Below are 12,500 nucleotides of genomic sequence, written 5' to 3'. Positions count from 1 at the left end.
AGATAAGATAAGATAAGATAAGATAGGAATGGACAAAGTAAAAAAAATGCAATAAGATGGTCACTAGAGAACCGCAGCCACACTAAGCCCCTAAGAAGGGTTATTAGAATTTTCGTGAGGGAGGTGATTAGGTTTTGGTCAGAGGTGGTCTCGCCTGTCATGATAGAAGATAGATGATCTTGTAGATATATAGGTCTACATGCGTTTTTGGAGAGCGCACCGGCTCCAGCGCCACTCGCTCTCCACACGCTCTGTTGCTGCTGCTGCTGTTGTTGTTGCTGATGATGGAGCGTTTGCGCCGCCGGCGGATACCTTCCACTTCTCACCTCCACACCAGCACACAAACCCCCATGCCATGACAGGGCCCTTTGTTGACGTTTTTGTCGAGCAGGTGAGTGAACCGAGCAGTGAATTGTAATTAGAGACTCGCTGAAACGGAAACTTCACTGAGCCTTTAAAGTCCCTGCATCTCATGACAATGTCGTCATTTTGCCCCAAAACTTTCAAGAGTTAATATTTGCATCGACTTATTGTTTTAGGGACAAGTGGAGTTGGGTTACAGACAAGACTTGGTCAGTGTGAGAAATTAGCAGATACTGGGTCACTAAAGTGACCAAAGCCAACAATTGTTGTCTTGAATGCCCCCCGCCCGTTGATCTTATTTGCCTTGCCAGCTAGCCTACTGACTGACAGCACCAAATGACCAAATTAATTCACCCCCTAAAAGTTTCAGACCCCCACCCGCACCCTGATCATTTTGGAAATCCTGCCTGAAAACGGGCCCAAGGTTATTGTTAAATAGCCCAATGATATATTGACTTGTCTCTAGGTTTTAGTTGCTCCGAATGAGAGAGCACCCAATGGTGTGATGATAATCATCAAGCCGCAGTGCAAACCACCAAGCCACACACACTAACCGAAGCGGAATGCTAATGATAGTGACCGCCAGCCGGAACATCTGTCCCCCAGAGTCCCTGCTCTGCTCCGGAGGTGTGAGGAACATTAGGCGGAGGAGTGTGAACAAACTATCCGATTTCTCACATTTCTGCCTGCTTTTGTTTCCATGGCAAAGAACCGTGTACAAAGCCAGTGAGCAATAAATGTTAATAAATAAACATATAGCCTAGAATTAAAACAAACAAACAAACAAAAAACAATGCGCAATTAGCACTATAAAGTGCACCAATTGCGCACACTGAATTCAGTGTGATTCAGAATCTTGTCAATATAACTGAACTCGTGTGCAGCCTACCTGGGTCGTGGAAGGGGACCAGGGCGAAGTTATACAGGGGTCTCTTCGTCCTGCTCTGAGACATTTCCAAAATCTTGGATGCGCCCTCGATAACCTGGACCAGGTCGTCGTACATGGAGCCGGTCACATCAAAGACGAACGCCAGGGTGGATGCGCCCTCCGGGATTTCCTCCGCCACCACGGCCCCGGTCTCTGTCGTCTCCTGCCCGGTGGAAAACGCCACTGACAGCGCAAGGGACAGCCACGCGAGTCTGGTGCCCATTTCAGATCCAACGGTGTTCTCAAACAAAGTTATCGGGTGTCTCCTCGTCTCTCTCTCTCTCCAGTAAGAACCTCAGGGTGAATAATCTCGAGATATGGGCACAGACATCGGTCTCTCAAAAATGGGCTCAAACGTGATTAAAATGTTCTACAAAAGTGCACACAACAACATCAGCCAAAAATCGAGGAAATAAAATAGGCTAATTCCTTGCTGGTGCTGCAGTTGTTGCGTGCGCCTCTCAGTTGTCTTCTGTAGGCACTAGCCTAGTAGTTACTGTGCTGCAGCCTCTCACCTCTCCTCTCCCTGGCTCTCTGAAGTTCATACAAAAGCCGTTCTCTGGTTTGCAGGTTCTGTCGAGTCAGAGGGGCTCTTCTCTTCAGCCCTGTGATACAGAGACCACCTCTCAGCTGGCAGGGGAGGGGGGGGGGGGGGGGGCTGCATGCAGACTAGCACGGCTCTGATTGGACAAGGTATTTTCGGGGGACTTCGAGGAGGGACCCCGTGCGTAAAGATCCTAATTTATTTAGTCTACCTTTGGGTTTAGAGACATGGGATAAAAACGCTGCAGCATATTGGCATTCACATTGTAACACGATACACATGCCCAACATAGCATCATTAACCGTTATGCTGCACAGCTCTCTCTCACACAGGTTTGTTGAGATTTGAACTGTTTAGATGCAATCAATCAAGGCAAATCAAAGCGAAAGTGCACACAGAGAACTAGAAGTTTAAAATACAGACATACATGAAGGAAGATAGTAACTATGCTGAAGTTGGCATTACAAGACAAGAAGCAGCAGAAGAAAGCGCCAGTTATTTCCATCTGCCTCGCTATTGCCATCTAGTGGTTGCAAGTAATTTGATTTCACATTTCCCTAAACACCAACATAATCTTATTGCCACCTTTGAGTGCCCACATGGCACTATAATGGCTCCCAGAGTGAGAGCTTTAATGCTTTGTTAGTAGTGACTTGGTAGTACCCTAGTGACTTTATCAATAACAGCAACTGTACTGCAACAAATCATCACCATCACCATCACCATCATCATCGTCATCTTCATCATCATCATCATCCCCATCATCACCATCATCATCATCCTTATTTGTTTTCAAAACAGTCAGTGTTTACAAGACAAACAAATAAATTAATCAGTCTTGCAGCCTTGATGGCAAAGAAAAGTGTAGTCTGGATTCAGACCCATGCACTGACAGTGACTGACATGAAATATGATAAAATGGCAGTATAACAACCATAATACAGGTACATTGTACATAGTCAACCAGTTTTCCAGTGAATTCTGTAAGTATCAACTGTTAGTATTTTTTTGTGCCCCCTGACTGAGAGTGAATGAACATTTATTTAAGACAGCTGTTAAAAACACACAGTGAACAGATCAAATCCAAACACCGTATTAAAATAGTTGAGGAATTGAAACACAATAAAGCCCACCCGGGCCCAGTTGCACAAAGCACCTTAGGTTAAGATTTCCCTTAGAGTCAGAGTTAAGGTGTCCATAAAATAGAATCGGCTGCACAAAACACCCTTAAATCTTCTCCATAAGGTTAAACATTTTAAGGAAAACATAAGCACAAGATTTAAGGGTGTTTTGTGCAGCCGATTCTAGCCTAGGTGCTTTGTGCAACTGGGCCCTGACTTGTTTCCATTGTAGTCCGAGAGGGAGAGAGAGAGGGGGGGGGGGGGGGGGGGGGGTTCATTAAACATTAGGGAGTCACATGAGATTGGAAATAAATATTCTGATATCACAAGCAACAATATTTTAGAAGCATGTCTTTGCACGATGAGAGCCTTTGTGCATGTGGTCAAACTTTCTAATGACTCCTCAGTTTATACTCCACACATTCCACTGACGCTTTCAGCTCTCCTGCAATTACTCACAAACTTTTCAGCCTTCACAAAGTTTGGGCCCAAAGACTCAAATATCATTTCCTGTTGACTTTCCAGTAATCCCAGTCTCAGTCTAATCTTGACCTGCGTTTTAGCGTTCCACTATGTAAAGCCCCTAAAGCCATTAAGTGGAAAGGATTCACATTGGACAGACTCCACTGACAGTTGTTAAAGGGAGATTACGTAGAAAGGAAAACACCCTGACTATAGTTTTAGGGGTACACACTACAGCTATCATACTTGACCAAATTACAAGTATAAATTCAGTCTCGGCTTTACGGTAAAATGGCACGATTAATCAATTTAAAGGATAAGTTCACCCAAAAATGAAAATTCTGCCATTAACTACTCACCCCCATGCCGATGGAAGCACACTTTCTTTTTTAGGCCACACAACATTCATGGAGTTTCACAGCACCTATGCTCACCTGGTATAATCCAAGTCTCCACAAGCCCTGAGATGCCAAGTTGACGTGAAAATACATCATTTACACCCTGTTCTTAGCTCCACAAATGTTTTGTGGACTAAAAAACCTCACCCACCCTTCCATCGGCATGGGGTGAGTGTCCTCTAGAGAGAGAGTGGCGTCAGCGGAGGACCAAAATGCGTGACTCATTACTAGCCAATGAACAGCCAGGAAGGGTTCTCGCGCTACTTTTGAATGCTAAAATAAATAGATAGATAGATATAGATATAGATATAGATATATTACTGGCACAAGGACCACACTTAACACTAACAGACACTACAACAATCTGACGGCACAATACATACTCTCACAAACAAAATGAAAGAAAAGAAAGACAAAAACTAGAAATAAAATAACAAAAAATATAAAAAAAATAAAAAAATAAAAAAAGCACTCCTCACTCACTGGAGGAGACCCTCTCCCACTTCATATCATGCCTGCAGGCACAATCCTCTCCAAAAGAAATTGGCCTCTACAATTACACAACATTTTTAACTAAACTTAAATTCAAGTCTGTTTGGGTTCAAGCTTTAAATTATTATTTTCTGCCCACAGAACAATTGTACTTACTGTCTGGAGACAGTTTTCCTCCAGAACGCCCGACACAATGTGTCGGGGTGTCAATTCAAAACAAATCCCAAGCGGCCAGTTCTGGATTTTGGTCCACAAGCTTGCCACATATGGGCAATAAAAAACAAATGCAACTGGTCTTCCTCTTCCTCAATACAGAATCTACATAGTGATCATTGGTTTGACTTTACAGATCAAAGATGTATATTATCTGCTTTGTTTTAAGCATAAGAAAAACATAATGTAACTTCTTAAATCTTGTCATTTTACCATTTAAAGTTTGGTTAAACATTTATGTTAGTGAATTGTAAAATTGTTAAAATAAAATGTTCATCTAAATTTGCCACTGTTGCTAACAAAAATGTGTCACTTTATCCGTAGCTTCAGTCACGAGTCAACTCTGCTGCTCACATCCTTTATTGCAGGTCCATGCAAAGAAAACCATTAGAAACGACAAGCAATTTGCATATGTTGGCACAAGAGGGAGCTAGTCTACCACTGATACCTCACACTGCTGGTCTTCACATGGTCTCAGTGCTTCTGAATGAGTGAAATCAAATCAGGCCTATAATCAGAATGGATAGAGCGTCTGATAATAACAGGCCCTGAAGTAGATCATCAAATTAATACGACTATAGTGACAAAACAGCTTTGTGAGAGCGATCTGCATAAGTAAAAGCAAGTATAGTTCTTAATGGTCAATTTCAAATGCAATTGACCAGCTCTCCACTGGAGGAAATATGTGTAGGGAAAGTTCCAAAGGAAACATTCAAATAAGCATCCAAACCTCACCAACCAAGATGCACTCAAATGTTATACGAGGAGTGCATGCAGATGAGCATTTTGCATGGCAAACAAATACTGTCGGGGTGATAAAGCATTTTATGAAAAAGCACAGGGCAAATCTAGCATGATGCACGGCATGATTACACAACAGATTTCTCAACACGAATAAATAAATCACATCGTCTCATCCAAGCTGAAATAATAGAAGTCTGAGATCGCCTGTGCCAGCAAGCTCACACAGGAAATATCAGGGCGGCTCGCACTCGCGTAGAAAACATACATGCTAATTTCACAACAGTCCTTTATATGTGACTCACACAAGTATACTTTCCTCTATGTGGAGAAGACAACACATCTGACTCACTTCAAAGCAATGCTGAGGAGGAGGGTAGGCCACTATACTGCCATCCCACACTCCCCTATATTTGGTAATTAGGCCAGTTAGATGTAGGCTACTCGCAGTGCAAAATGAAGTGGGCATATACAGTATTCATAATACACACACACACACACACACACACGCACGCACGCACGCACGCACGCACGCATGCACGCACGCACACACACACGCTACCGTGTTGTCCAGGTTAACACTAGATTCAATATCTGTACAAGGGAGCTGGAAAATCCTGGTGCAGTAGCATAACCCAAAAAATCTAAAGACAGGCTTCAAAAAGCCCAAAATAAATTAATGAGGGTCCTCCTTGACCTCAGCCCAAGAACGCACATTAGCCCATCTCATTTTTATAGATTTGAATTGGCTCCCCGTAGAAAGCAACAGTTGAAACTTATCGTGCTTTATACAATATTATATGACCTTTGTCCTAATTACTTCACCGAGTACTTCCAGTATGTTCTTGACATCCAGAGCCGGAACACAAGAGCCAGTGTAGCAGATTGGAAACTGCCCAATCTGAAGAGCAAAGTAGGAAGAAGTTAATTTCTCTATACGGGGGGAGAGGAGTGGAATAAGATCCCAAATGAAATGAAGTCTGCTAACTCTCTGAATGGTTTTAAAAACCTTTTGAAGAAATACTTGTAACATGTGAGTCTCCTGGTATTATGGTATGTTGGTTTATGTCTCCTGTTCCTTTTTGATTGTTCTGTACTGTCTACATGATGTTTTTATGTAATTGTATGTGATGTTTTTATAAGACCAGGGACCATGATGGAAACAAGGGTTCACACTTTTCATGTCATCTCTTGGATGTTTGTCATGTATTATCCAGAATAAAGTAAGTCATTCATTCATTCATTCATTCATTCATTCATTCATTCATTCATTCATTCATTCATTCATTCATTCATTCAAATTCAGTCAAGGTTAAGAGAAAACCTCAGGTTTTAATCAGGTTTGAATGTTGCTCATGTTCAGTAGTTTCTGGTAATTGTCTCACACTGGACCAGACACCTCAGCAGGTAAACAACCACTTCAAATTCACAGCCAAAAAAATGAAGTTTCTTCTTCATATCAGTGTAAATGATACAAGATATCTCTGTTGGTCATGTATCCCATCATGCATTGCCATTCCTGGCTGTATACCGGTACTTATGTGCAGAGGGCTGAGATGTTTTGTCTTGTTTTCTTCTTCTAAGAAGTCGTTTCAATGGAGAGTGGCACAATTGAAATTGAAATTGAAATTGAATTGAGGAAATTGAATTGAAATATTATGATCAGAACCTGAAGAGTTTGACAGTAAACAGGTAAACGTGTGAACACTCAAACATCACTCTCAAGCAACCAAAGCGCTCAACTGTCAAAACCATGAGTTAGAGCAGGGTTAAACCATGAGTTAGAGCAGGGGTGTCCAAACCTTTTTGAATGGGGGCCAGATTAGATCATTGTGAAATTACCGGGGGGCCCGGCCAGATGCTTCTCGCATCATATGGGTTATAAAAAATAAATAAAAAATCACATACAATACAATTGTACTTTTGTTTACCATCTGAAAACATTCGTTCTGCCTGTGTTGTTCCTACTTGGTGCTTGTCTACAAACTGTATGATAGTGAAAAATGCTAAGTGAACTTGCTTGATTCACCAATACTGTGTGGAGGGCCACATATTATATTTTGAGAGAGAAGCCGAGGGCCACTTAAGATTGGTCAAAGTCCGGCCCCCGGACATGCCCGAGTTAGAGAGTGTTGTCTAACATGGACCAGAGAACACGAGTCAGAGAGTGTTGTCTAACATGGACCAGAGAATTTGCTTCTACCCCCATACAGCCAGCTGGGCTGCGGTCACTCCATCACTCATAGTGTCAGCGTAGCAGCTCCAGATTTCCTCTCCTGATGACATCACATTATATAGCCTTGTTTGTCTGCTTTCTAGTTTTGGGCCATGTCTGTAAATCTAGATGAGTCTGCCTAGGTTCGTAACATGTGAACCCTGTTTCGGGCTGAATTTTCCCTTTAGGATTATAGGCTGTCGGATCACAGACTTTTTTTCTCGCTCATTTGAATATTGAAATGCACCAGGTCTAAGGCAAGGTGCTATAAATAGAAACCTTATGCAGCTGTGGTTGGAAGCTCCGCCCCCACCTCACATCCTTTCCTGTCTTTCCCTGGAACCTTCTGCTAAAAGCAGGGACACTGTTGGACTGGTTTTTGGTTGTTATGTTCTGGCTAGTTTTGGTGGCTTGGCAGGACTACACAGGCCCAAACATAGTTGGCCCAAAGATCTACCAACCAACCATCCAAACCAAACCAAACGGCCCGATGGACTCGACTTTAGAGTTACAGTACATAACCTCATTTTCCATGGCTCAAGGCACATCCAAGACACATCTCCAAACGGAGCACAAGAGGAGCATACTCTTCCTCACCATACTCTTCGTCACTCTTCCTCACTATACCATTCATTTTTGAGACAGTCTCAAAAGAGAGCGAGGAGAGAGGGGAGAAAAACATCAGCATGCAGATGTAGCCATTGCAATCCCACTTTTTAGCTGCGACCATCAGCTCCATAAGTCACTCTATCGGTCGGTTGGTCAGTTGGTTGGTCGGTCGGTCGGTCTGTCGGTCGGTCGGTCGGTCGGTTGGTCCACAAAAAGTTCACCACTCTTTGGCGGGCACAGTTTTCGCCCTAGGAGGCTGACATTTGGCATGGAGGTCAAGTGTGTGTGTGTGTGTGTGTGTGAGAGAAAAGAGAAGGGCCAAGCAGTTAGCCAGGTATTGTTCAATATCTGCTATTATCGGTAGCCGCTCAATATGGAGGAGGCGCTGCTTTTTGTACCCATGAAGTGGAGACTGACCGTTATCATGTCTTTACCTTATAACTGTATTCGTCGACCTGCCATTGTCATCATCCTGTGTGCTGTTATCCTATGTGTATGCATTATTGTGGTTGTTGTTTGGACACTTATGTAACTGACTGACTGCCAATATTTGATTGCACTATTAGTGTTTATGCCCTTTGCATACTTACTATTTATGTGGACATAAATAAATTATTCAAGTGTGTGTGTGTGTGTGTGTGTGTGTGTGTGTGTGTGTGTGTGTGTGTGTGTGTGTGTGTGTGTGTGTGTGCGTGCGTGTGAGAGAGAGAGAGAGAAGGTGTGTGCTTGTGTTCATGCCAAGTGGCTAAAAGGGGGCGGGCAAATTTCGAAATGCAGGGTGACAGAGGCAGAGTAGGATGGGCTGCCCCTGTCATCCTGCATTTCAGACCTTCACATAATGTGGTCGCAGCTATTTGTGAATTTACACTTGTTTACATACTAAATGCACTGTTGCATGTTTTTAGCAGGGGGTTCCTATCTGGAGGAAAGCCCAGGGGAGCACGTGGAGAACATGCAAACTCCACACAGAAAGGCCCTTTGTGACGACCCCACCTATAATAGACAGTAGGCACTGAGGACATGGGAATGGGGAATCGAACCCACGACCTCCTTGCTGTGAAGCGACAGCGCTATCACTGCGCCACCGTGCCCCTCTGGAAAATCCTGCAGTATATTAATTCAAGATAGATGTTGAGTAGAGACTTCTACAACTACTGACAGTGACATATGACACACACTGAACTCATGCAAGATAAATGGACAGTTTATCACACGAGTCTCATGTATTGCACTGGACTATAATAGTGTTCGCTCAACAGTCCTTCTCCACTGTGACACAAATAAGCACAGAGGGCTGAGGCGAACAGGGAGGAAGACAAGACAAGCTGCCTTTTTCTAACGAAGAGTAGGCAGTTCTCCCTCCCCCAGGATTTCTTTAGTTTTCAGGCAAGGAGGAGGACAGTAACAGAGATGTAACAGCATAGCATCAAGGAGGTGGACAGTAACAGAGCTGTAACAGCATAGCATCAAGGAGGTGGACAGTAACAGAGAGGTAACAGCATAAGGAGGTGGACAGTAACAGAGAGGTAACAGCATAAGGAGGTGGACAGTAACAGAGAGGTAACAGCATAAGGAGGTGGACAGTAACAGAGAGGTAACAGCATAAGGAGGTGGACAGTAACAGAGATGTAACAGCATAAGGAGGTGGACAGTAACAGAGAGGTAACAGCATAAGGAGGTGGACAGTAACAGAGAGGTAACAGCATAGCATCAAGGAGGTGGACAGTAACAGAGAGGTAACAGCATAAGAAGGTGGACAGTAACAGAGAGGTAACAGCATAGCATCAAGGTGGTGGACAGTAACAGAGAGGTAACAGCATAAGGAGGTGGACAGTAACAGAGATGTAACAGCATAGCATCAAGGAGGTGGACAGTAACAGAGATGTAACAGCATAGCATCAAGGAGGTGGACAGTAACAGAGAGGTAACAGCATAGCATCAAGGAGGTGGACAGTAACAGAGATGTAACAGCATAGCATCAAGGAGGTGGACAGTAACAGAGATGTAACAGCATAGCATCAAGGTGGTGGACAGTAACAGAGAGGTAACAGCATAAGGAGGTGGACAGTAACAGAGAGGTAACAGCATAGCATCAAGGAGGTGGACAGTAACAGAGAGGTAACAGCATAGCATCAAGGAGGTGGACAGTAACAGAGAGGTAACAGCATAAGGAGGTGGACAGTAACAGAGAGGTAACAGCATAGCATCAAGGAGGTGGACAGTAACAGAGATGTAACAGCATAGCATCAAGGTGGTGGACAGTAACAGAGAGGTAACAGCATAGCATAAGGAGGTGGACAGTAACAGAGAGGTAACAGCATAGCATAAGGAGGTGGACAGTAACAGAGAGGTAACAGCATAGCATAAGGAGGTGGACAGTAACAGAGATGTAACAGCATAGCATCAAGGAGGTGGACAGTAACAGAGATGTAACAGCATAGCATCAAGGTGGTGGACAGTAACAGAGAGGTAACAGCATAGCATAAGGAGGTGGACAGTAACAGAGAGGTAACAGCATAGCATAAGGAGGTGGACAGTAACAGAGATGTAACAGCATAAGGAGGTGGACAGTAACAGAGAGGTAACAGCATAGCATCAAGGAGGTGGACAGTAACAGAGAGGTAACAGCATAGCATAAGGAGGTGGACAGTAACAGAGAGGTAACAGCATAAGGAAGTGGACAGTAACAGAGATGTAACAGCATAAGGAGGTGGACAGTAACAGAGAGGTAACAGCATAAGGAAGTGGACAGTAACAGAGATGTAACAGCATAAGGAGGTGGACAGTAACAGAGAGGTAACAGCATAGCATAAGGAGGTGGACAGTAACAGAGAGGTAACAGCATAAGGAAGTGGACAGTAACAGAGATGTAACAGCATAAGGAGGTGGACAGTAACAGAGAGGTAACAGCATAAGGAAGTGGACAGTAACAGAGATGTAACAGCATAAGGAGGTGGACAGTAACAGAGAGGTAACAGCATAAGGAGGTGGACAGTAACAGAGATGTAACAGCATAAGGAGGTGGACAGTAACAGAGAGGTAACAGCATAAGGAGGTGGACAGTAACAGAGATGTAACAGCATAAGGAGGTGGACAGTAACAGAGAGGTAACAGCATAAGGAGGTGGACAGTAACAGAGAGGTAACAGCATAGCATAAGGAGGTGGACAGTAACAGAGAGGTAACAGCATAGCATAAGGAGGTGGACAGTAACAGAGATGTAACAGCATAAGGAAGTGGACAGTAACAGAGATGTAACAGCATAAGAAGGTGGACAGTAACAGAGAGGTAACAGCATAGCATAAGGAGGTGGACAGTAACAGAGAGGTAACAGCATAGCATAAGGAGGTGGACAGTAACAGAGATGTAACAGCATAAGGAAGTGGACAGTAACAGAGATGTAACAGCATAAGGAGGTGGACAGTAACAGAGAGGTAACAGCATAAGGAGGTGGACAGTAACAGAGAGGTAACAGCATAGCATAAGGAGGTGGACAGTAACAGAGAGGTAACAGCATAGCATAAGGAGGTGGACAGTAACAGAGAGGTAACACAGCATAGCATAAGGAGGTGGACAGTAACAGAGAGGTAACAGCATAGCATAAGGAGGTGGACAGTAACAGAGAGGTAACAGCATAGCATAAGGAGGTGGACAGTAACAGAGAGGTAACAGCATAAGGAAGTGGACAGTAACAGAGAGGTAACAGCATAAGGAGGTGGACAGTAACAGAGAGGTAACAGCATAAGGAGGTGGACAGTAACAGAGATGTAACAGCATAAGGAGGTGGGCAGTAACAGAGAGGTAACAGCATAAGGAGGTGGACAGTAACAGAGAGGTAACAGCATAGCATCAAGGAGGTGGACAGTAACAGAGAGGTAACAGCATAGCATCAGCCAGCTTCTAGCCTTTTGAGTCTTTTGACCACCAGTGGTTGCTAAAAATGTATTTCTGCAGTCCTTTGTTAGATTAATTATTTAATTAGAAAATGCAATCATGCAGGCCAGGGGCTACAAGATCCAAAATAATGTTTAGAGAAGAAAGAGAGGAGTGCAAGTGTTAGGCGGCTATACTTAATACAAGGTTTTACACACAAAACAATGCTGAAATATACAATAAAATGCGTTTTTGTTACAATTCCATTGAATACAGTAGAGCCCCCTGCTACTGTGGCCACGAGCAGCAAGAAGGGTTTGAGAAGGGGGCGCACAGGTACCTACAGCTGAGGTCATGACAGGAAACACAAAGTCAAACTGCCATGCATACCGTGTCACCACTGCCTGCACTGCTCTATCGCTCACTCATTCCCCCCATAGCCTACTCTGTGCATATGCATGTGTGTATGTGTGTGCACATAGTGTGTGTGTGTGCACAAAGTGTGTGTGTGTATGTATGTGTGTGTGTGTGTGTGTGTGTGT

General features: G+C 43.8%; 1 protein-coding gene across 1 annotated transcript in view; it reads right to left on the bottom strand.

The window, feature by feature from the left end:
* hmcn1 (hemicentin 1) overlaps positions 1-1,514 on the bottom strand; it is a gene marked incomplete at its 5' end in the record, with an annotated part of 147,653 nt that extends 146,139 nt beyond the window's left edge. Inside the window, one exon of the mRNA XM_083647511.1 lies at positions 1,253-1,514. Coding sequence (XP_083503637.1) covers positions 1,253-1,514 — 262 coding nt within the window. The remainder of the gene's footprint in view (positions 1-1,252) is intronic.
* Positions 1,515-12,500: the final 10,986 nt, after the last annotated feature.

This window comes from Poromitra crassiceps, assembly GCF_964638095.1.
Source record: "Poromitra crassiceps genome assembly, chromosome: 12".
Taxonomy (NCBI): Eukaryota; Metazoa; Chordata; class Actinopteri; order Beryciformes; family Melamphaidae; genus Poromitra; species Poromitra crassiceps.
Note: the sequence above shows the minus strand (reverse complement) of the source record. Positions and strands in the feature narration are given on the sequence as shown.